The 26285-nt window shown below is 44.2% G+C and overlaps 1 protein-coding gene across 1 annotated transcript; it reads left to right on the forward strand.

Moving 5' to 3' along the window:
* The first annotated feature begins 1596 nt into the window (after positions 1–1596).
* On the forward strand, positions 1597–26101 carry AARS1 (alanyl-tRNA synthetase 1). The gene is made up of 21 exons (XM_032957858.2): positions 1597–1790; positions 2915–3087; positions 3481–3669; positions 4197–4342; positions 4890–5081; positions 10295–10439; positions 14620–14765; positions 14890–14998; positions 15467–15614; positions 17196–17320; positions 17459–17603; positions 20570–20745; positions 21265–21378; positions 21643–21849; positions 22260–22444; positions 22592–22700; positions 23227–23340; positions 23447–23566; positions 24189–24275; positions 24450–24563; positions 24712–26101. Exons 2-21 carry the CDS (start codon positions 2944–2946, stop codon positions 24892–24894), a joined length of 2898 nt encoding a protein of 965 aa, XP_032813749.1. The 5' UTR covers positions 1597–1790; positions 2915–2943; the 3' UTR covers positions 24895–26101.
* The last annotated feature ends 184 nt before the right edge of the window (positions 26102–26285 follow it).

A 26285-nucleotide genomic window follows, 5' to 3' on the forward strand; every position in this document is an offset into this window, starting at 1 on the left:
GCAAATCTGTGTGTAAATGGATCATTCTCTGCATCAAACGTAACTGTCTCCTGTTGAATTTTTATAGGTATGACGCAGACTGCAGAATGGAAACTGCAGGAGAGCTTTAAATGTGTGCGGGGAATAGCAATGTGGCAACAAAACATAGCGTTACATTTCATTGTGCAAACGCGTTTGTAGGCCAGCTAGATGCTTATCAGTTCCTCATATCCTCAACCCCGTGTGTACTTATTAATCCGATGTTCTTTGAATCTCAGACATTTCCGTGGCTGTCCCCACAATAACATCTCCAAACTCGCTTGACTGCGGCCTCACGCATTGTGTACCTTGTAGCCAAGTCCTGTGCACCAGTGTGGGACCAGAAGTAGTCACACTCGACTTGTTGATGTCCAACTGAACACTGCGATGCGGGTGTCTCACTGGGACCCTCAAGTCGACCCCAACACCCAAGCTGCCCGTGCTGTCACAAATCGCTTCCCCACACAACCGCTGCAACGCTGCCCGCGAATGGAGAACGGTCGCCTTCCCATCCACCAGGGCCTCAAGGACGCCCCTCGTAATCGCTCCAAGTCCCGCAAAGCTTCTTTGGACCCATGCGCTTCACCTTCAACTACCTCGATAAAGCTTGGAGAGCTGAATGGAGTTCAAAAGAGCTCGCAGACAGCGCCTTGTTGTGAAAGACCCAACGCAGGAGACACCCTTGGGTTTGATCCTCCAGGAAGCTCGCGGTCCACCCTGAGCCGCATTCACTGCACAAACCGTGGCAGTAGATGTGGATACCTGATGCACAAACGCGTAAACATGAAGGCTATTGCTCGAAAATGTAAATAATCTTTTATTACTCCTATAAAAATGAAAGTCTGTTTCGACTACAAATCAACACCGTTAAAGCTATCGCCACCACCCTTGGCAGGGTCACATTTTAAAACCCCGCGGAAAACCTTTTGCTTTTAACAATTACATAATGACCCCCTCGTAAACACATTTACATGATGACCCCCCACTACTGCCGTTGATGATTCCAAGTCACGCTCAACGTTCGTGAGCATCGTCTTTCCGTGCGAGGCAAACAACGCGGCACCATTCCCGCTTCGAACAAAGATCGCCAGATCTTGCCGTGCCCCATTCAGTACAGAACAGGTGGCACGGCAAGATCTTGACAGTTGTTGTAACGCCTTGACCCCCTCCGGAATACAGTGATTGAGCCATTCTACATTCACAAAAGATAGCCGCAAGTACCCGGGCAACGCCAGGGATTTCCTGCTAATACAGTTTGCGCGCATACATAACATGTAAACAAGCGTGTGCATTTCGCAGTGCATGCAGTGCAAAATATAATTCTATATACGCGTGTACATTATGAAATATAATGCTTACGCATTCGCACTATGAAATAAAAGTATATAGGTGTGTGCATTACGAAATCTAGCGTATACGTGTACGCATTGCGAAATATGCTACATACGCGTCTACGTTATGAAATATAATACTCTATACGCGTATATACTATGAAATCTTACGCTATATACGATATGCACTATGAAATACAATGCTTTATACGTGTATGTATTGTGAAATATAAATGCGGGGGTGGCGCGAGCACGTGTGTTGGCGGTGACGTCACGCGGCTTGCATCAGCCGAGCGGCGTTGAAGAGAAGCACTCTGAGAAGAATAGCGAGGCGAGGAGAGCGCAGCGAGACCCCTCACCGCCTCGAGCACAGCGAGACCAGCACAGCGCCCATCACCCGCACGGCTGCGCCTCGTACCGAGTCCACGAGCCGCCCTCCCGGTGAGGCGGCGCCTTTCATTCTCGCGCAGCGTGCTGATAGCGTCAGTGGGCTTGCGTGTGATGGGAGTGTGGTTATTGATGGGCCTTGTTGAGTCGATCCCGTGTGTTGATGTTCCCCGTGTCGTTGTATTCATGAGCCGTATGTGTTTAAAGGCCTCCGATTTAGACGATGTTGATGTTTCGCTGTGTGGATGGTTTTGATGGCTCGTGTGTTTATAAACCTCGTGTGTTGATGCCCTTTGTGTGTTGGTGGGCCCCATTGGAGAGTTGGAGAATAGGTTTATCGGCTCTTGTGTGAGGGTTCTCCAAACTAACACAGAGCGTTTGAGAGGTCGTGGGACTTTGATGAAGCCGTCTAAACTCACAAACATGAACTCTACTTGACTGTCGTGATGTGAATGCTGATGACTGGTGTGATCGCCCTGGGGCGGAATGAGTTTGGTTTCTGTCCAGGAGCCTCACTCGAGGCGGAATGCGCAGATGCTGTAGACTGGCTCCATACTCTTTGGTTCTATTCGGTAGAGTCACGTAGGTAAAAAATAAAACAACAAAAATCACGACGTTTCGGCCACAACACAAGTGGCCTTCATCAGGTGTGTTGTGGCCGAAACGTCGTGATTTTTGTTGTTTTATTTTTTACCTACGTGACTTTACCGAATAGAACCAAAGAGTATGGATCCTTGCAGTCACAAAAGCTTCACATCTAGAATAGACTGGCTCCACGTCAGCTTTGGCGAGTGTTGTTGTCTCTCTTTGGGTTTTTCCTTCCTCCTCGCACAACTTTACAGGTCTGGGCAGCATTTAAGGATATTACATGTTTTAAAACGTGAAGGTGTGGTCGAGTGTAACCATTCGGAGATGTCACATCTAAAGGTAACACTTAAAAATGAATCTCGCGTAGACGATCCCTTGAGGTGGGCCATCTCATTGCAAAGGTGTTCAGGGTTGTCTGGGCACATGACCACCACGTCGAGTCGTAAACTTAAAAACTTCCCCCGACAAACTGCTGCGTCCACGCTCATTTAAGTGGCAGCGCGCTGTGGACCAGTCACAGAGGGTTCCTCTGTGCGAATGTGGCTAACGAGACGATGTCACCTTTGTCATTCGTGGCGATGCTGACGCAGGTGCGACCTGACGCATTACCAGCGCTGCCATGGCACCAACTCTGAGTGCCAGCGAAGTGCGACAGAAGTTCATAGACTTCTTCAAGAAGAACGAGCACGCGTACGTGCACTCTTCCTCCACCATCCCAGGAGATGACCCCACGCTGCTGTTTGCCAATGCCGGCATGAACCAGGTGAATTCCCAGCCTCGTGAGTCGTTGTGAATGTCCAGCAGGTGATAGGCGGTATGTGCTTGTACCTCGGGTACTATAACTGCGACTCGAGCTTCCTGTGGCGGGTGGCTACCATACAGGAAGCATATTTTCAAACCAAGAAATATTTGTGTCCACGAATCAAGGTTGAGGAAGAGCCCCAAATGTATTTTTGTTTCTTGTCTGTGTTGTGTTTCTTGTCACCAAATATGCTGGTGGTTGTAGATAACAAAAATATGTGCCATTGCATGAACATATCTTTCTTGGCCTTATAGAAGTAAAACAAACAAGGTCAGAAATGTAGCTTTGCATAGGCTCACTCAAATACACTTGGTGCCTTGGGAAAATGTTTTGCTCTGTCTTTTCCTTCTACAGTTTAAGCCGATATTCCTCAACACCATTGACCCATCCCACCCGATGGCCCAGTTGCACCGCGCGGCCAACACACAGAAGTGCATCCGCGCAGGCGGCAAACACAATGACTTGGATGATGTGGGCAAAGACGTCTACCACCACACCTTCTTTGAAATGCTGGGCTCCTGGTCTTTTGGAGATTATTTCAAGGTAAGAGCAGCGGTGTGACACCAGCGCACAGCATTATATAACCTCCACAAATGTGAATGTCTAGTAGTGAGCATACATCATCAGGCTGTTGCCAAAGCACGCTGCTGGCATTCGAGCCATTAGCCCATTACATGCCCAAATCCACATGGCTGCGTGTTCATTTGTTTCGCTTGCTATTAGCACACTGAATTTCATGGCTTGTTACAAACAAGCTCTCCTAGAATTCAGCCTCATGCAAATTAATGACTAACATTGAGATTCAAGCATCAAAGCACCACCCCTATCACTGCAATGTGTCAAATTGCCAAGTCATAGGATTGTACAGTCCTAGTTTCTACCCAAAGGCCAATTTCTACACCAACCTCTCCTGTAATTTGTAGACCTAGTTTATCAATATTTCCAAGTGATTGTACACCCTTTTACAACCACAACCTGGTGCCACCCCCCTTGGGGTTCACAAAGACCTCCTCCCGTTGGAAACCGACGTAGTGAACATTTGAGTGGTGTTGCACGTGTGGTGTCCCTAGAAAGAGGCGTGTGAGATGGCGATGGCGCTGCTGGTGGGAGACCTGCAGCTGCCCCTCGAGCGTCTCTACGTTACCTACTTTGGTGGAGACCAGAAGGCCCAGCTGCAGCCCGACCTGGAGTGCAAGCAGATCTGGCTCGATCTCGGGTCACGACCGCACTCTTCCTACAGTGTCGCGATCACAACATACAATGCAATACAATGTCATTTACAATACCTATTACAATGCGATGTGTTTGCTTTTATATTCAATATATTATTGCAGAGTATCCCTGGGTGCTTTACAATAAATAAATAAAGCCATTGCCCAAGCAATGCAGCTAATAAATAAGCCATCTCAAACAAATATTATTTTATTTGATCTTAAATATCTGATTGTTTCAATATTTATGGCTTGGAAAAGATTTCCAGAGGCAGAGCGCACAACTACATTTTCTTACCGCTCCTGTTTTTAGACGACTTCTCAGTACCATTAAAAGTTAAGCATTCACTGCTATCAAGGAGCACAAAGTGTCAGCAGTTCCTGTAAATAAAGTGCCCCAAGATGACGCAGGACCTGATAAGGACGAAGCATTAGTTAAAATCGATCACCAAGCATGCAGCAGGACCAACAGTGTCGTAGGCAAAGTTCTGACTATGACGCTTTGCTGAGTGTGGCCTTGAATGTCCTATCTGTGTATGCGTGCGCCTACAGTGTGCCAGAGGAACGTGTGCTGCCAGGCAGCATGAAGGACAACTTCTGGGAGATGGGAGACACTGGACCCTGCGGCCCCTGCACTGAGATCCACTTCGACCGCATTGGAGGACGAGATGCAGCACACCTTGTCAACCAGGACGACCCCGACGTGCTGGAAATCTGGAACCTCGTCTTCATTCAGTTCAACCGGTGCTGCACACTCGTTGCTGTGTCCATGCTTCCCGAGCGTTGTTTGTATTACTTAATCTGCACAGCCCTCTCCATGGGAACTAAGATTGTAAAGATGCGTGCAGTTTAACACGTAGGCTTTCGCGACCAATATTATTCATAAAGGTTTTTGGGTTAGATCACGTTATTTATAAATGTGTCGTAACCCTCCACCACCCGACACGGCCAATCAGCAAAAAAGTGTCACGTTGACAAAAGACAATTAGTTCACTACTTTAGCCCACCGGTGTGTTGAAGAGTGAATCCACAACATTTACAGTTTGAATACGACGTTTGGCTTGTAATTACATCCAGCATCATCGGGCAATTCGCCAGAATGGTAAAGCCCTCACTAGCTCCCGGTCTTAAATAGAGCAGCAGGGTGACGTCATCATTTAACTCATTTCAGGTGCAGTAATTATATAATCGATTGGTAATCAGTCAATGGTTATGATTAGTAATCAGTTGTAGATTAGTGATTAGTTGTGATGTGTGTTATTGTGATTATATGCTACATTAGTAATCCGTTAATTAGTATGTGTTTCCCCTATAACGAATTGTAATATGTATTATTTAATAATACGCTTCCAAGCCACACTAAGCCTATAGCTATCAGAACGATTAAAGTTATTTCTGTTTCTCTCAATTTCAATGGATTATCTAATTAGTCTTTGCCAGTAATAATTAGTTTTACACAACACTTCAACGTTATAAAAATCAATTGAGTGTCCTTGTTGACAAGCATGTTCTGCCACTCCCGACAATTGTGTTTGAGATGATTTAATATTTCTTTGGTGTTCTTTTAGTCTTATCCTGACGTTACGTCCCGTCTGTCCAATATAGCATCTGCCACATAAACAATTAATCCGATATACACCTTCTGTTCATAATTGAGGTAATTCGTCTTTAGTGCAAGATACTAGTTTTTGAATTTTGTGTACTGTACCAAATCTTACTGTAATGTTTTGCTTTGGCAAAACACGGGCTAATTTGTCAGTTAATCCTGAGTGTTTAATCTAACAAAAACTAACCAAATGAATACATTTTCTAGACTTCATAATAAACAAATCCCTACTAAAAACGAACAATTTAAAAACAAAACCGTAATGAACTTGACTAACACTGTTTTAACTAGTGACATGATCTCTGTCCTTTCTAAAGGCCTTAACTTTGCCGTTACCCCAAGCACAATTCCAGTGGATGAGATAATTGCTGAGGTAGAATCAGCAGTAAGACTCCTTCCACATAATGAGTCAGAGATGACTAGACACGAGGTTGCCAAAATAATTGAGACTAGCAAAGTTCCAAAAGTAAATATTAGCTATACTCTTTGGTTCTATTCGGTAAAGTCACGTAGGTAAAACAAATTTTTAAAAAAATCACGACGTTTCGGCCACAACACAAGTGGCCTTCTTCAGGTGAAGGAACAGAACTGTCGGGACGACAGCACTTCAATGACCGCTGCTAAGATTCGCGGCATCCTTTATGCTCGGTGGGAGGAGCAGGGCGCCTTGACAAAGGAGTTCACATATCAAAAATAGCTGTGTTAAAGTGTTGAAGCAGCAGGGTGTTAAAGTCAGAAAATTAGCTGGGGGGTTAGCATGTTTTTGTGTAGAGGGTGCGGAGGATGGGTCACTGTGTGTGTGCAATAGAAACAGAAAAAATGAAAGATCGGCAAGAATGTGCTGTCAGGGGAGAATAGAAAAAAGGGTTTAATAGAAAGTTCGGAAGGAATCAGCTTGGTATACCATTACTTGAAATTTCTGTTAGAAATTAGTTGACGTTTGGTATGATTTAAAACGTCTTTCCAATGGTTGCTTAATTTGAAACCATCCTCTGGGTTGAAGTTATGTCTGTGTTTGTATATCTGAATGGCTTCGTGGACAAATCTCTGGTGATAACCTGTAGGTTTACAGAGAACCTTGGTATCGGAGAAGACAATCTCATGATCACCCATAGCGTTGTAACAATGATCAGCCACAGCAGATGAATTCGTTCTGCCGTGTTACAGATCTGATTTGTGCTCGCGAATTCGGTCAGAGGTATGTCGTTTCGTCTCCCCGATATAGCAGTCACCACAGGTACAACTCAATTTGTAAACTCTGGGGTACTGTAAGTCAGGGATGACATCCTTCATGGATGGGATCAGGTCACGGATTTTGTGTACTGTATTGAACCGGACCAGGATCTTGTGTTTGTTTAGAATTTTGGAGATCTTTTTGGTAACGCCTGCTATATATGGTAGTGTGATGGTTTTGACCGGAGTATCAAGTGGTTGTTTCTGTATGGAGGGAGAAACAGCTTGGCGGATGGTACGGTCAGAGTATCCGTTTCTCTTGAGGGCCAGGTGTACATGTTTTAATTCACTGGTCAGGTGGTGTTGGTCCGAAATGCAATGAGCCCTGTGGTATAACGTTTTGATGAGAGAATTATTTTGAGCTGGGTGGTGGGAATGAGGCTTCAAGTAGGAATCTGTGTGGGTGGGTTTCCTGTAGACAGAATGCCCCAATGAGCCATCAGGTCTCCTCTCAAACAGAACATCCAAGAATGGTTGCTTGCCATCTTTCTCCACTTCCATGGTGAATTTGATTGCAGGGTGTCTGGAATTGATAAATATCAGTTACAACGAAGAAAAATCCTTAAGAGCGCTCCGTGTAAATAAAGATATCCAAATCCTGGCAGCTGATAAAGGCGGCACTACTGTAGTGATGTCACAAGCCGATTATGATAATAAAATTAGAAATTTACTAGAGGAAAGTACCTACATTAAATTAAACGAGATCCAACTAATACTTTAGAACGTAAGACTACTGCAATAATTGCAAATTCATTCATCCCTAAGAATGAGCAACACCAAATTAAGCCAAGGGCCTCAAAACCACCTCGACTGTATGGGCTACCAAAGATTCATAAAATCGGCATCCCATTACGACCCATAGTCCGTACAATTGGCTCTGCCACTTATAAATTAGCAAAATATATAACTAAACAAATACAGCCCTACATCGGTAGGACATCTTCATTCATAAGATATTCAGAACATCTTGTGAATGTGATTAAAGATATTAAACTTAATCCTAATGATATTCTGGTAAGTTTTGATGTGATTTATCTATTCACTAAGGTTCCAGTGAACTAATCGCTTAAATTACTTGATACATTAGTAAAGAATACAGGTTTACCAAAAGATATTCCAAAACTTGCTGACCATTGTTTAAATAACACTTACTTCTTATGGAGAGGGGATTTCTTTAAACAAAATAATTACTTGATACACTAGTAAAGAATACAGGTTTACCAAAAGATATTCCGAAACTTGCTGACCATTGTTTAAATGATACTTATGGAGAGGGGATTTCTTTAAACAAAAGGAAGGAGCAGCAATGGGCTCTACTTTATCTCCTGCTATAGCAAATCTGTACATGGAAAACTTTGAAATAAGAGCACTTGCCTCGAGCACATTAAAACCATCTTTTTGGTTTAGATATGTGGATGACACTTTGGTTGTCTGGCTCCACATGGTAAAGGTACACTTAATGATTTTCTAAATAATTTCAATACACAAAACCCGGCCATCCAGTTCACCATGGAAATGGAGGTGAATAACACACTCCCGTTCCTAGATATTTTGCTTGGACATGGCCTAAACGGTAAAATAACACACATCGATTACAGAAAGCAAATGCACACTGATGCCTATCTGAATGCAGATTCGCATCATCATCCAGCTCAGAAATCCTCTCTTATCAAGATGCTCATACAGCGGGCTAAAACAGTGTCAGATGGTGAAAGTCTAGTGAGAGAGATCAAACACGTTAAAGAAGCATTACAACAGAATGGCGACAATAATACTCAAATTAACAGAGCACTGAATGCCAAATCACGATTGCAAAGCAACACTGCTGAAAGCGATCAGATTCTTTTAAAAAAATCCATATATCTCAGGAGTAACTGACAAATTAGCCCGTGTTTTGCAAAAGCAAAACTTTACATTAAGATTTGGTACAGTACACAATTCAAAAACTAGCATCTTGCACTAAAGACGAATTGCCTAAATTATCAACAGAAGGTGTATATCGGATTAATGGTTTATGTGGCAGATGCTATATTGGACAGATGGGACGTAACATCAGCATAAGACTAAAAGAACACCAAAGAAATATTAAATTATCTCAAACACAATTGTCGGCAGTGGCAGAACATGCTTGTCAACAAGGACACTCAATTGATTTTTATAACGTTGAAGTGTTGTGTAAAACTAATTATTACTGGCAAAGACCAATTAGAGAATCCATTGAAATTGAGAGAAACAGAAATAACTTTAATCGTTCTGATAGCTATAGGCTTAGTGCGGCTTGGAAGCGTATTATTAAATAATACATATTACAATTCCTTATAGAGGAAACATACTAATTAACGGATTACTAATGTAGCATATAATCACAATAGCACACATTACAACTAATTACTAATCTACAACTCATTACAAATCATAACTATTGACTGATTACCAATCGATTATATAATTATTGCACCTGAAGTGAGTTAAATGATGACGTCACCCTGCTGCTCTATTTAAGACAGGGAGCAAGTGAGGGCTTTACCATTCTGGCGAATTGCCCGATGATGCTGGATGTAATTACCAGCGAAACGTCGTATTCAAACTGTAAATGTTGTGGATTCACTCTTCAACACACCGGTGGGCTAAAGTAGTGAACTAATTGTCTTTTGTCAACGTGACACTTTTTTTGCTGATTGGCCGTGTCGGGTGGTGGAGGGTTACGACACATTTATAAATAACGCGATCTAACCCAAAAACCTTTATTATGAATAAAGATGCGTGCATTGATTAAAATCTATTCTTAAGATCGCTATCCATGCATCGAATATTGTGAGCAAATATATAAACATTTCTGCAAATGATATGCAAATGTTGCATGTGGGCTAAAGAATTGTGAAGAAACTACAAACGAGATGGAATAAATTAAAACATTGCAAAATTAACGGTAAACACAAGACAAAAAATAATTGTTTCTCGAATTGAATTGTAACCCTGAATCATGACAAGTTATTTTATTGCCGAAGGGTTGAATTGTTACTTGGTGGAAACACCTGTCCATTGCAGGACAGGTGTTTCCACCAAGTAGGCAGGTCAGGGGTGAACACGTCCTCATGGGGACCGCGTGCGGGTGCAGGGAGACGGATGGGAGTCTGCACCCCCTGGCAAAGAAGAGCATTGACACGGGCATGGGTCTGGAGCGGCTGGTGTCTATCATGCAGGGCAAGATGTCCAACTATGACACCGACCTCTTTCAGCCCTTCTTCCGTGCCATACAGCAGGTATAATCACACACTGCATGCCGTCCGTTCCCCAAACCCGTGAACAAAAGTAATTTGTTCATAATAAAGGTTTTTGGGTTAGATCGCGTTATTTATAAATGTGTCGTAACCCTCCATCACCCGACACGGCCAATCAGCAAAAAAGTGTCACGTTGACAAAAGACAAATAATTCACTACTTTAGCCCACCGGTGTGTTGAAGAGTGAATCAACAACATTTACAGTTTGAGTACGACGTTTCGCTGATAAATACATCCAGCATCATCGGGCAATTCGCCAGGATGGTAAAGCCCTCGCTTGCTCCTGGTTTTAAATAGAGCAGCAGGGTGACATCATCATTTAACTCGTATCAGGTGCAGTGATTTGAGGCGGAGGGGGGGGGTATTGTAATTATATAATCGATTAGTAATCAGTCAATGGTTATGATTAGTACTACTAATCATAACCATTTACTACTAATCATAACCATTGACTACTAATCATAACCATCGACTGATTACTAATCGATTATATAATTACAATACCCCCCCTCCGCCTCAAATCACTGCACCTGATATGAGTTAAATGATGACGTCACCCTGCTGCTCTATTTAAAACCGGGAGCAAGCGAGGGCTTTACCATTCTGGCGAATTGCCCGATGATGCTGGATGTATTTACCAGCGAAACGTCGTACTCAAACTGTAAATGTTGTGGATTCACTCTTCAACACACCGGTGGGCTAAAGTAGTGAATTATTTGTCTTTTGTCAACGTGACACTTTTTTTGCTGATTGGCCGTGTCGGGTGGTGGAGGGTTACGACACATTTATAAATAACGCGATCTAACCCAAAAACCTTTATTATGAATAATATTGGTCGCGAAAGCCTACGTGTTAAACCAAAAGTAATTTGTACTTGAAAAGTATTTTGTCCAAAGCCAACTGGTATTATCGCAATTCATAATTTTGATTTAAAGCTTTCGTGACTGCAGTAATTCATATTCTTAGCTCTTTCGGTAAAGTCACGTTGAAGGGAAACAATAAAATAATAAAATATATATATAAAATAAAAATTCTCACGACGTTTCGACCATAACACAAACGGTCATCATCAGGTGTGAAAACCAACGGCAAGAAACATTTGAAAGAAGTGGCGGTTTGCATTTATTCATTTTTAAACGGTGTTTGTATTTACTTAAAAAAACGTTAGCACCACGGGCAGCGATTTGGCAGTTTGTTTAGAAGGACGAGTCCATCTATATTATTAGCTCTTTCGGTAAAGTCACGTTGAAGGGAAACAATAAAATAATAAAATATATATAAAACAATAAAAATTCTTACGACGTTTCGACCAACGTGACTTTACCAAAAGAGCTAATAATATGAATTACTGCAGTCATGAAAGCTTTAAATCAAAAAGAGTCCATCTATGTTCTGAAAAGAGGAGGGGGGAGACGAAAATAATGTATGCTGTCTGAAAGCCACCGTAAGCGTGAACAATCAATTAAGACCTGAAATGGTTTATCAAATCCTTACAATGATTGCTAAGCCAGAATACATCTTCTCAGTTGAAATTGTCTCTGTGCTTGTATATGTGGGTAGCCTCATGAACGAATCTCTCATGGTAGCCAGATGGCTTACAAAGAACCTCTGTCTTGGAGAAGTCAATGTCATGTGAGCCTACTGAATTATAACAATGTTCTGCCACGGCCGAGGTGTTGGTCCTACTGTGTTTAAGGTCTGCTTTGTGTTCACGAATGCGGTCCGAGACATGGCGTTTGGTTTCTCCAATGTAACTACTACCACAGAAGCAACTTAGTTTGTAGACACCAGGGTACTGTATGTCCGGAATCACATCTTTTACAGACTGAACCAGCAGGCCGGCCACATGGCCGGCCTGCTCTAGACCAATTCTTCGACCACATCAATTCCATACACCCAGCCATCAGATTTGCCATGGAAGTCTAAAAAGATGGCAAGCTACCTTTTTTGAATGTCCTAATAAAAAAGAGACCTGATGGTTCAATGAGCCACTCTGTCTACAGGAAAGCTACCCATGCGGATACTTATCTGAAACCGGATTCCCACCACCATCCATCACAGAAGAATTCTCTCATCAAGACTGTACCATAGAGCCCAATGCATATCCGACCAGGAACACATAGGCAGTGAACTCAAGCACGTACACCAAGCTCTTAAGGCTAATGGTTACTCCGACTATGCAATCCGCAAAGCTATCACTCAAACCTTGAAGAAGGACCCTCTTGAGGAGCCTTTCAAAACCATCACTTTACCCTACATTGCGGGGATCACAAAAAGATCTCCAAAATCTTGAATAAACACAAGATCCAGGTCCGATTCAACACATTACATAAAGTATTAAAGCTTTCGTGACTGCATAAAATTACTCATTGGTTTTTCAGGTTTGTTGAATTCTCGTCTCTCATCTTTTTGTTGTATTTACCTCCGTGATTTGTTCCTGACACCTGATGAAGATCGCTTGCGTTGTGATCGAAACGTCGTGATTGTTTTTTGTGTTAATATAATTTTATTGTATTTCTACATACATGACTTTACCGAAAAAAACAATGAGTAGATTACATAAAATCCGTGATCTGGTTCCGTCTGTAAAAGATGTGATTCCGGACATACAGTACCCTGGTGTCTACAAACTAAGTTGCCTCTGTGGTAGTAGTTACATTGGAGAAACCAAACGCCATGTCTCAGACCGCATTCGTGAACACAAAGCAGACCTTAAACACGGTAGGACCAACACCTCGGCCGTGGCAGATCATTGTTATAATTCAGTAGGCTCACATGACATTGACTTCTCCAAGACAGAGGTTCTTTGTAAGCCATCTGGCTACTATGAGAGATTCGTTCATGAGGCTATCCACATATACAAGCACAGAGACAATTTCAACCAGGAAGATGGATTCTGGCTTAGCAATCATTGGAAGGATTTGATAAACCATTTCAGATCTTAATTGATTGTTCACGCTTACGGTGGCTTTCAGACAGCATACATTATTTTCGTCTCCCCCCTCCTCTTTTCAGAACATAGATGGACTCGTCCTTCTAAACAAACTGCCAAATCGCTGCCCGTGGTGTTAACGTTTTTTTAAAATAAATAAATACAGACACCGTTTAAAAATAAATAAATGCAAACCGCCACTTCTTTCAAATGCTTCTTGCCGTTGGATTTCACACCTGATGATGACCCTTTGTGTTATGGTCGAAACGTCGTGATAATTTTTATTTTATATATATATTTTATTATTTGATTGTTTCCCTTCAACGTGACTTTACCGAAAGAGCTAAGAATAATAATTCATAATTTGTTACTTTCGGATTACATCGTCATGTAGATATAATGTAAAACGTTAACTATATCCCTCAACCCAATAGAGCCAATCATGTCACATTATCACGTGGGCAAATGTGCCAATTGATTTGGTGTTTTTCAGCAAAACCGGAGGAGGAACATTGATATGCAAACAACATTTTGACAATTTTGTACTCGACTTAATGCAATTGGCTTTGGACAATTTTGTTATGCCCTTTCGTTGGAGTATACATCCAGTGTCAACATGTGTAACTAAGAGCTCAATTCTCGCGTGAAAGAGTTTCCTGGCTCCGTCTTTAGTAGGTGCCTTGACTGTCATCAGGACAGTCGGTGGAGGTGAACCAATTTAATAATGAGAGTTTATGGCTGGTTCATTGGTTGTGATTGGCAGGTTAGATGAGTCTAATATAGTGAATTGGTACAGTAGCCGGGAAAATATACTGTCCTTAATTATATTCCGGTGTTGTTAATGAAGATAATTATGAATAATTTCGGTTGTGAAAGCATATGTATAAAAATAGTATTTACTCTTGATTTATGATGTATTATAGATTTCTCCTTGAACTCAGTTTTTGCTCTGAATACTATTTTCTTATTTTGCTCTGATTTATATTTGCTTCATTTAATTTATTTAATTGTTTTTGTGTAATTTTGTTGACTCGGGATACTTTTGCAAATCAGACTCTCGGTCACTTGTTCTCACTTGGGTAAATAACCTTCACAACCTGATTACTCTACCAGCATGTATCTTTACGTCTAAACGTGAACACCTTAGAGCGGCGAGGTGGGGCTGTGCACGTGGTTCGTATTAAAGTGTTCGCTTGTGCGTGTCCGCGTTATGTCTTCGCGGGTGGCAGGGCACGGGAGCCCGGGCCTACACCGGACACGTCGGCAAGGAGGACGCCGACGGCATTGACATGGCATACCGCGTGCTGGCGGACCACGCGCGCACGCTCACCATTGCCCTGTCCGACGGGGGTCGACCCGACAACGTGGGCCGCGGGTCAGGCTCCTCTCGCACCGGGCACTCGCCCCCTTCACCAGTTGTGGCTCCCTCGGCCCTCTGGCTTTTGGGGCCGACGGAGGATCACAGGGCCGGTCTCCCGTCTCCCGTGTGCGTGGCACAGGTACGTGTTGCGGCGTATCCTGCGACGCGCGGTGCGTTACGCGCACGAGAAGATGAACGCGAAGAAGGGCTTCTTCTCAACCCTGGTGGACGTGGTGGTGGAGACGCTGGTGAGGAACGTCCCAGTGTTCCGCGCTCACTCTAGCTGATTGTTGAGTAACACAGATTCGCTTAAAATTAGTTACACTCAGTGGTGCATAAATGTGCCTCTGAAAATAATTGTCACTGTGTTGAGTTAATATCTGGCTGGGCAGTTCAATGGTCGAGTGAGCAGCTTGTAATTGGTAAGTTGTGAGTTTAAATCTTGGCTGGAACACTCCCAGCCAAGATTTAGCCCCTCTTTGCTCCTGGGGTCGATAAATAAGCAGTGGTTCTGTAGACTTGCCCCCACTATAGGAATGTGATATATCCCCCAACTACCTTGGGGCTGTACACCGGTGCTAAGGAGATGAGCAGCGCCTCGATGCTCATTTGAACCGCAAATCACTTTGACCATCATTGTTTTTCTGGATTGTCATTATATTGATGCATCGATGTCAGACCTGTGCTGTCGTGTCTTCATTACTTGGTGGCTGCAGGGCGACGCATTCCCAGAGCTCAAGAAGGACCCGCAGGCTGTGAGAGATGTCATCAATGAGGAGGAGGAACAATTTCTCAAGACGCTAAGTCGTGGGCGGCGCATCCTGGAGAGGAAGATCCAAAACATCAATGACAACGTCCTGCCTGGTGAGTGTGGGACTGAGCGGGCTCCTTTGTGTATGCCATCTCCACCGACTGTCATCTTTGCCCTCATTGTTGTGGACATCTCGTCACTTCTGTTAGCCGTTTTGCCAACCCTTACTACGAATTGTAATCGCGCATCATTCCCATAGAAGGCCTGGCAATCTCGGGGTGCCAATCCCTCATGAATACAGTAAAGCTATTTCACAGTTCTACTTTCCAATCATAACTGCAAGTACTATATAAAATCTAGTAATTCCAGGAAAACACAAATAATATAAATTAAACCACAAAAATCAGCGACTTTACAAAACTGCACAGCCTCATTCAGATGATGGTCAGTGTAGAGGGCAGGAGTACCCGGTGACTTATGGAATTCTAGAAGTTGTGTAAGCTAAGACCTGTCCTAACTCCGATTCGACACGGGATTTACGCAAAATAAATAACGTAAATTCCGTGAGACCTGAAGGGCAGTCAGGACCACCCTCAAGTCTGCCATTATTCACGTCCACACACACACTCTCACACAGACACTCACACGCTCGCAAACACGCAGACACAAACGCACGTGTGCACAATCACATACAACTGCTCTCTAGACACACATGCACATTGTAATAAATAGACAAATATTCCCATATAGTGTTTTAACAGCATGTTGTCAAGTACCTACTAAGGATGATACTGCACATGATAGATACATAGTAGAATCGCAAACACAAAAAACTAACAGACGTGCACATAAAGTAACACACCCGAACAATTACATGCACACTTGCACCTGTGAGTGTACAAAATCACTCTAAACATTACTCTAAACAACATTAATAACATAGATGTGCAACTTACCTCAGCCACAGATGGAGTGATGACATCACAGCAGCCATGTTGCATGGGGACTTCACGATTGCCATGTTGCATGGGCGTTGTCATCTTGGCAGCTGATTGGCGGGTATAGCAGGAGTGGTGACAATCCCTGGTGACCACTGCTGCGTGCTTATCGTTGCGATTCCACTGAGACGCGCACAAATACCCTGCGTTTTTCACTGCAGTTTCAGGACCTACGCCAATTGCTACTTGGTGGACTTTATGCATATATTCTGTACCCTTAGTTGGTTTGGTTCACCCACATGGTTTGGTCCGCGTGCACATCACAGGCAGCGTACACATGCCTTTTGAGGGCCTTGGTATCAGACATGGTTTAACTGACTCGATTCATTTCTGGGTCCAGGCTGAAATAAACAAAAGGTTCTGCAACCCATAAGAATCACACTGGCAGTCCTCCGTGCCCACGGGGATTGATTCCCACTCCGGGTGCTATTCTCTATGGAATAGGTATCTTCACCCCGTATCCAGCATTCATTCCTCCCAGGTTCTTCGGTTTCCTCCTATAGCTAAAAACAGACATTGTCACTGGTGTTGGCCATGCAACCCACTGCAGTGCCATAATGGAAAATAAAATGTTGGACTTTGGATTTCTTTGATAAACAATTATTGTATATCACAGATGCCCCGAAAGAGGAATTGAGATCGGACGTCAGCATGTTTTGAGCCTTGGCTTTGTCGTTTTGTGTGCGTGTGGAACAGGGGACACGGCATGGCTGCTGTACGACACGTACGGATTCCCCGTGGACCTAACTGGGCTCATTGCGGAGGAAAAGGGGCTCACCATCGACATGGAGAGTTTTGAGCAGGAGAAGAAGGCTGCCCAGGTAGGCCGAACCACCAAGCTGCATAATTTCAGAACTGGTACGCCCCCAAGAGCAAGCACACCTTTACTTTTTCTGGTGCTCAACTCTTTTTTGGCCGCACCTTTGCATTGATAACTGTGTCTGGGCTGGCGTTCGCAGCTGAAATCTCAGGCGCGAGGCTTTGGAGACGAGGACCTGATCATGCTGGACATTCACGCCATTGATGAGCTGCGTGAGCGGGGTCTGCTGCCGACCAATGATGCACCAAAATACAACTACAGTGCCGATGCCAATGGGAACTATGGTGAGACGAAGGGCTCTGCAGTCACTCATCTACGCTTCTCCTTGCACCTGCACAGAAAATTATTTCCTGCTCCCATGAGCGTTGAGACGGTGCTCACCTCCTATTTACAGCCCTGAGCTAGTGGTGGAATTTCCTCATTCCTATGGCAGAGACAAGTTATTTCTTGCAAAGTGATACTTATTGTATCGAACCTAGAGGTATGATGGGCTTAGTCAACCCTCAATCAGGATTCGAACTTACGATCGGTCGGCCTACCACTGAGCAACGTGGCCAAATTTACAAGAAGACATGAATTTTAAATATATGTATAATGTATCTGCATCTTAATGCGATTTTTTTAATATCATGAGGGGGCTGATGTTATGTAAAATTGATGTCATGGCTCCTATTCTCTCGGTCCCATTTATTTTGTGAGGTCTGCTGAGGATTGTCAATCAAGGAGATGTTGACCACAGCACTCACGTTCCAAGCACGTCCTTCCGTTCATACCCACGTAATCGAGATGGAATAGAGGCGTGGTGCGGGATTAAATGACTGTATATCTATCTTGATTTGAAGCTTTCGTGACTGCAGGAATTCATACTCTTTGGTTCTTTCGGCAAAGTCACGTAGATAGAAAAATAACTAATAGATCACGACGTTTCGATCGCAACACAAGCAATTATCTTCAGGTGAAAAAATACAGGAGGCGGACTGCTGAGGCAGGAAGAAATGTAGCGAGAGAGCTGCTGCAGCCAAAGGTTATATAGGTTTGATGTGGGTACAACCCAAGGGTAAGTGGGCGGGGTTATAGATGGAATTTGCAAGTAAATGTAAGATCGCAGAGCTAGGCATACCTCGGCTAATCCGAGGAGGGGAGGGGCTGCCGTAACGGGCGAGAGGGTGGGGGTGAAATTCAAAGGGGGAACCGGGTGAGAGAGAGAAAAAAAAGATCAAACTTAGAAATATAATGCAACTCAGAGAGTCGGCCAACACAACAGTTGACACTTTACCTGGTTGATCAACGTCCTTCCAAAGATTGCTAAATTTGCATTCATCTTCTCGGTTGAAGTCATATCTCTAGCCCCGCCCACTTACCTTTGGGTTGTACCCACCTCAAACGTACAGTGAGGGAAAAAAGTATTTGATCCCTGCTGATTTTGTACATTTGCCCACTGACAAAGAAATGATCAGTCTATCATTTTAATGGTAGGTTTATTTGAACATTGAGAGACAGAATAACAACAAGAAAATCCAGAAAAACGCATGTCAAAAATGATAAATTGATTTGCATTTTAATGAGGGAAATAAGTATTTGACCCCCTCTCAATCAGAAAGATTTCTGGCTCCCAGGTGTCTTTTTATACAGGTAACAAGCTGAGATTAGGAGCACACTCTTAAAGGGAGTGCTCCTAATCTCAGCTTGTTACCTGTATAAAAGACACCTGTCCACAGAAGCAATCAATCAATCAGATTCCAAACCTTCCACCATGGCCAAGACCAAAGAGCTCTCCAAGGATGTCAGGGACAAGATTAATGACCTACACAAGGCTGGAATGGGCTACAAGACCATTGCCAAGCAGCTTGGTGAGAAGGTGACAACAGTTGGTGCGATTATTCGCAAATGGAAGAAACACAAAAGAACTGTCAATCTCCCTCAGCCTGGGTCTCCATGCAAGAGCTCACCTCGTGGAGTTGCAATGATCATGAGAATGGTGAGGAATCAGCCCAGAACTACACGGGAGGATCTTGTCAATGATCTCAAGGCAGCTGGGACCATAGTCACCAAGAAAACAATTGGTAACACACTACGCCGTGAAGGACTGAAATCCTGCAGCGCCCACGAGGTCCCCGTGCTCAAGAAAGCACATATACATGCCCGTCTGAAGTTTGCCAATGAACATCTGAATGATTCAGAGGACAACTGGGTGAAAGTGTTGTGGACAGATGAGACCAAAATGGAGCTCTTTGGCATCAACTTAACTCGCCGTGTTTGGAGGAGGAATGCTGCCTATGACCCCAAGAACATCATCCCCACCATCAAACATGGAGGTGGAAACATTATGCTTTGGGGGTGTTTTTCTGCTAAGGGGACAGGACAACTTCGCATCAAAGGGACAATGGACGGGGCCATGTACCGTCAAATCTTGGGTAAGAACCTCCTTCCCTCAGCCAGGGCATTGAAAATGGGTCGTGGATGGGTATTCCAGCATGACAATGACCCAAAACACACGGCCAAGGCAACAAAGGAGTGGCTCAAGAAGAAGCACATTAAGGTCCTGGAGTGGCCTAGCCAGTCTCCAGACCTTAATCCCATAGAAAATCCGTGGAGGGAGCTGAAGGTTCGAGTTGCCAAACGTCAGCCTCGAAACCTTAATGACTTGGAGAAGATCTGCAAAGAGGAGTGGGACAAAATCCCTCCTGAGATGTGTGCAAACCTGGTGGCCAACTACAAGAAACGTCTGACCTCTGATTGCCAACAAGGGTTTTGCCACCAAGTTCTAAGTCATATTTTGCAGAGGGGTCAAATACTTATTTCCCTCATTAAAATGCAAATCAATTTATAACATTTTTGACATACGTTTTTCTGGATTTTGTTGTTATTCTGTCCCTCACTGTTCAAATAAACCCACCATTAAAATTATGGACTGATAATTTCTTTGTCAGTGGGCAAACGTACAAAACCAGCAGGGGATCAAATACTTTTTTCCCTCACTGTATATAACCTTTGGCTGCAGTAGCTCTCTCGCTACATTTCTTCCTGCCTCAGTAGTCTGCCTGTTGTATTTTTTCACCTGAAGACGATTGCTTGTGTTGCGATCGAAACATCATGATTTATTTGTTATTTTTATATCTACGTGACTTTACCGAAAGAAACAAAAAGTATGATTGTATATCTGTGAGTTCCGTGCCATGTGGACGTTTGTTTAGCATTGAATTAATGCATGCATGACGATGTAATGCGCGTGTACCATGCGTGTGTGCAGACTTTGAGAGAGTGGTGGCAGAGGTGCTGGCACTACGCAGAAACAAGCAGTTTGTGGATGAAGCAAGTTCTGGGAAGGAGTGCGGCATTCTGCTCAACCAAACCTGCTTCTACGCCGAGCAGGGAGGCCAGGTCTACGACGTGGGCTACATGGTCAAGGAAGACGACAGCGAGGATGTGAGATTACATTGTTCCAACTTGAATACTCCAAATACTGTGCACTTTAATATTATTATTATTAAATCTATTCAACCAGGAAAACCTCACTGAGTCTCAAGACCATTTTTTGCAGGGTCCTGCGATGTTTCCCAATTGAATAAGTTGAGTCATTTGTGAGTAATATTGACAGTGTTGTCGGCACACATGGCCTATTTTTTTTAGATTGGCATCACGGGATCCTTAATCTCCATTGTGAAATAGGCGGCACATCGTCTTTGTGGTTAATACAGTGCTAACCAGGGGGGTAGCGCGATAAACGCGCTACCGCTTGGCTGTTTATACAACAGTGCATAATACTACCAATACATATTGTTGTCTTAATTTCGTTATTGCCAATTTCAAGAGATGAAATGCAAGGGAGACCAGTAATATTACAGGTTTTTTTAATCTTGCAGGGCCAAGTATGGCCATATCGTGTGGAGTGGTCTATGAGTCACAGTTTGCAAAGTAACCACTTTCCTGATCTCTGTACACCAGAAAACGGAGTTCACAGTGAAGAACACGCAGGTGCGTGGTGGCTACGTGCTGCACATAGGAATGTTGTATGGCAACATCAAGGTTGGGGACAAAGTCACCCTCTACGTGGATGAGGTGAGCACACAAACAAAGCTGTGTAGAATTGGGAATTGTCCAGTAGTCGATACGATTGAGGAAGCGCAGCGTTGCATGCTTTCTTGTTATGTACAGATGGCTTACATTGCCTATTTTGTTTTGCAACTGTCGAAAGCAATATTTACTGATCTATTCTCTCCGGCACTCAATTGTTGGCTTCGACTCTTGAAAAGCCTCAGGGCAGGCCCTCTATGTTATTTGATGTTGATGCACCACCCCCATCCTGCTTGCTACTTATTACAGGCGCGGCGCCGGCCAATCATGAGCAATCACACGTCGACGCACGTGCTGAACTTTGCGCTGCGGGCCGTGCTGGGCGAGGCTGACCAGCGAGGCTCCCTGGTGGCACCCGACCGCCTGCGCTTCGATTTCACCGCGCGTGGCGCCATGACCACTGACCAGATCCAAAAGACTGAAGAGATTGCCAACGACATCATCCGGCAGGCCAAGGTGCGCTGCGTCTGCGCACCGCATGGGGTAGCTCTTGTCGTGACATGTCTACCAGAAGACTGGTGTTCCCACAACCCTGTTACCACAGATTGCCATAACCAGTTGGTGTTCAGTTGTTGCACAAAAATGTAATCCAAATTCTCTCACATTACGTTCATCAACTCTGCCTCATGTGCAGTCACGTAATTTTTTTTTAAGTTTGGAGGTATGACACACTCAAGATCAAGATGTGATCGTGGCAGTAACCATTGATGCCACCACACCTTTCCAACGCTCTCTGCCCTCCGTCAGATCCCGCCGCGCCTACACAGTCGACACAGGATCTCCAGGAGAATCTACAACGAAACGCATGCACGAATGTGCAATGCCGCATTCTGCTTAGCATGGGTATGTGTGTGCGGTGTGTGCAGCCGGTGTACACAGCGGATGTGCCGCTGGCCGAGGCGAAGGCGATTGCGGGGCTGCGTGCCGTGTTCGACGAGACATACCCCGACCCCGTGCGCGTCGTCTCAGTGGGCGTGCCTGTGCCCGAGCTGTTGGCCGACCCATCTGGCCCTGGTGGTGCTCTCCACTCTATCGAGTTCTGCGGTGGAACGTGGGTCGACACAAAGCATATCGGCTAATTATTGCCGCTTTTTGTATCCTTCGTCTTGCCATGCATCTTCCTAGTGACATTGAAGGCACTCTTGGGAAACCGGGAAGCGCTGCATACTAACAAAGATGCTGTGCTACTCTGTGACAGGCATCTGCAGAACTCTGGCCACGCTGGATCGTTTGTGATTGTCACAGAGGAAGCCATTGCGAAAGGAATCCGTCGAATCGTTGCGGTGACGGGAACCGAGGCCACAAAGGTGTGTGCAGATTCCATTCAGAGTGCAATCCAACAGCAGTTGCAACCAACTTGTAAGTGCATGCATTCTAGTGAGGTTACAATAACAATATAATTTTATATTGTGTCATGCTAATTGCATCATTACATTTGACAATGCTGTACATTCATTATATATAAGGTTACAATCAACAAATCGTTCAGCTCAAAAATACGGCAGTCGCATGGCCCAGCGGTAGCGCGTCCACAGCTTGTGCATAGGTTCAAATCGGGTAGGCCACCGCGGTCAATAATACTTTGTTTTAGCTGTAAAATACGTTGCAGAATTTGCTCGATGTTAAAGATCCTGTGATCACATTTGAAGATTATGTGATTGTGTGCCGGCGTCATGGTCAAAAGAAGAAAAAATACTCAATAGAAAAACTCGGCAATTGTCACCCCCGACTACAAAAGCTTAGAAGGACCCTCTCTGAAAAAAGTAACGAGACTCATTGAGTCTTTCTTGGGTTAACGGTTCAAATAGCTGTAAAGTAACGATGTTCATGCAGGCGACACGCAAGGCTGGCGCCATCCAGGAAGCCGTGGCAGCGTTGGCTGAGAAGGTGAAGGTCGAAACCGTCCCCAACAAGGATCTCCAGAAGGAGATTGCTGACCTAGTGGAGGTGAGTTTTGGATTGGCAGACTCACTTGGGAAGATGGTCTGTGGCTAAGTTGTTGTTCATGAATTCATTTACTCATCTGCTACATCTGAAATACTTTCTACACTAGGTCCTGGGCCCTGCCACTATTCCTCAGTGGCGCAAGGACAAGCTGCGCGAGAATCTGACAGCACTCAAGAGGACAATGGATGACCTGGACCGCGCCAGCAAGGCCGACCTCCAGAAGAAGGTGCCTGGCCTCTTTTCTCAGCACCACCACCATCTCCACTACTTTTGTCAGGGTGCGGTGACATGGCCCAGTGGTAGCACGTTCGGCATTTGTTGCAGAGGTTCCCTGTTGGAATCTAGCAGGATGCCTTGGTTAATACTTTGAGTGTATTAACCATAACATATGCTACGTCTGCTTCACGGTGGACGTTAAAGATCCTGTCACGTTATTTTAAGCCATTGGTTGCGAGTCATTGTCAAAATTAGATAATATACTAATGCTCCAGCTGACTCTTGCAAGTGAAACTTATCTGGTCTCGTGTTCTCACCTTATTAAATAAAATAAACTTGAAAGCTACTGCGACATTACTGCAGATAATGTAAACATAGCTCCCTTCATGAAAGCCTTGCGCTATAGGAATGACGCAGATCTTAAATGTACAAATAATTTGCTTTGGCTGGCTGTACGATGAAGAACCCTGCCATATAAATGCACTTGTCTTTATTGTGCTCAAGTAATCTGTGCTACAAGTGCCTGAGAGAATCTGTAGTGTGGATCAGAATTTCTGCTAAATAGACAGTGGCCAGAATAATATTGTGCTCTGCTTAGGTAGCTGCTGATAGGGTTGCCCTCTGCATTTCAGGTGTTGGAGAAAACCAAGCAGCTTATCGAAAACAGCCCCAACAAGCCACTGGTCATCATGGAGATGGATAATGGTGCATCTGCTAAGGTATAGTGCTAATCAGAGCTCTTGGGCAGACTTTGGAAGTGGAGAATTTTATAAATTCAAGACTTATTTGCCACAGAAAATAGCAGCTGTATGATAAATGCCTCTAAGCATAACATTGCTTAATTATGTTATGTGCCAATGCAGTAGTATTGTTAAATTGCTCTGTCTGCCTAGGCCCTGAATGAAGCCCTCAAGTTGTTCAAGAGTCTTTCTCCTCAAACTTCCACCATGCTGTTTGCTGTGGATAATGACGCTGGAAAAGTCACCTGCCTGTGTCAGGTCGCGGAGGTCAGTTTATTTTGTAGTTTCCTCACGATGTGCCTTATGTTCCTACTTTGAAGAGTGATGGATTTTGGGCAGAGAAATGAACAGATGTTAAGCGAGTGTACAATGCACGCAGTGTGGCTCTGTTAAACTAGCGTATGCGTGTGTGCAGGAGGCAGTGCACAGTGGTCTGAAGGCGAGCGCGTGGGTGCAGCACGTCACGCCGCTGCTGGGAGGCCGCGGAGGTGGCAAGGATGTGTCGGCCCAGGCCAGCGGCACAAATACCACAAGCATCCCCGAGGCCATCAGCCTGGCGCAGGAATTTGCACGACTCAAGCTGGGCGAGGGCGTGTAACACATGTGGCAAGCGACGTATAGATTTAAACCGCTAATGCACAAATCCCGGTTGTGTAAACGGGGCACCAGTATTGCACATTTATCCTTTCCACCACGCACAGGCCAGAGGTACTTTAACTTTTCACTAACAAGCAGATCTTTGTGCTACACATCCATTGCACCAGTGTTGTTCATGCAGAACTCTCACACTCGCCATTCCACTCAGTGCTCGCCCTAGATGCCTGATAACGTTCATTTTTATAATAATCAAATGTCACGCTCGTAGTCTGTATTGCTGCTGTTAATTTTTGGTAATTGCAGGTGTTATTTCTAGTTGACATAATTGACATTATATTGAAAACAGATTAGAAAATGTGCAGTCGATTTTTTCTTTAAAAGTTTATGCACACAATATTGTGCGTTTTCCTAAGCATGGCATTGGCAGATTTAGTTTAAAGGATGTCACCATTTACCAGTGCACAATTTGTTTAGTTGATCATTCCCTGTGCTTGGTGGTGCTTTTGCAATTGGACAGGGATTTAAAATGTCTGCATGAATGTTTGAAAGAGGTTCCATCGTGGTGTGAAGACCTTGACATGGATGGAAACATTTTCACTTGCAAGTGCAAACTATAAACTTCCTGTAGTCCCACAACCCCGTTTACAAGCAATGCAAAAATGCCCAACTGTTAAGTTTATAACGATCTTTTGTGTGAATCTACATTGGCGTTTAAATCTGAGAAAGACCGTTGACATGGAGTGACCAACCTTGTGTAACAGGTGTGTAATAGCTTGAACATGCATTACGGGTTCAGGGACTTGCATAGAAAGTACTAAATTGTACACTGAAAACTTTCTCATCCTGCCCGATGTCATCACTTGAATATGTTAGGATAGAATTAGTTTATGAAATGCAATTTTGAATGTAAATGTGAAGTTTGAAAGCTGAAAGTCTCTGCATCCACATGCAGCTCCCAGCCCATCGCACGAGTTGCCATCAGTGTGACAGGGCCTGAGCGCTTTGGTTTAGAAGACGCCTTTGATTAAAACGTCTTCTAGAAGCCTTTCATCTTCACCACTGACGGTGAACCCTGCTGCAGGTATTGGCTTTGGATAAATAACTGCAACAGCTGCATGTAAACTGCAATGCAAGGGCCCTTTAGGAATGTCGGGATAAATGTTCAAACGGTGCCTGTGGGGCCTTCTAATGAAACTTCTCAAATGAAACGCTGCTGATGTGTCTTGTCCCTTTACAACTGACGTGTCGATGGCTAACTCGCCAAGAGAGTGGGAGGTGAGACGATGGGAAGTGATGGAGAAAAAATACAGGGAGATGAGGTAATGGGCGAAAGGAGGACTTTGCGAGGTAGCGATGGCCGATGCGTATATCGAGGCAAGAGTGAGAGTGGTG

The sequence above is a fragment of the Petromyzon marinus genome, chromosome 20 (genome assembly GCF_048934315.1).
Source record: "Petromyzon marinus isolate PM22_M1 ecotype Great Lakes invasive population chromosome 20, UKy_Petmar_22M1.pri1.0, whole genome shotgun sequence".
Classification (NCBI taxonomy): domain Eukaryota; kingdom Metazoa; phylum Chordata; class Hyperoartia; order Petromyzontiformes; family Petromyzontidae; genus Petromyzon; species Petromyzon marinus.

Coding starts and splice junctions, on each gene's coding strand:
- AARS1 (XM_032957858.2), top strand. CDS start 2,944: ATGGCACCAACTCTGAGTGCCAGCGAAGTGCGACAGAAGTTCATAGAC. Junction 22,445..22,591: donor ATCGAGTTCTGCGGTGGAAC/GTGGGTCGACAC, acceptor ACTCTGTGACAG/GCATCTGCAGAACTCTGGCC. Junction 24,276..24,449: donor ATAATGGTGCATCTGCTAAG/GTATAGTGCTAA, acceptor CTGTCTGCCTAG/GCCCTGAATGAAGCCCTCAA.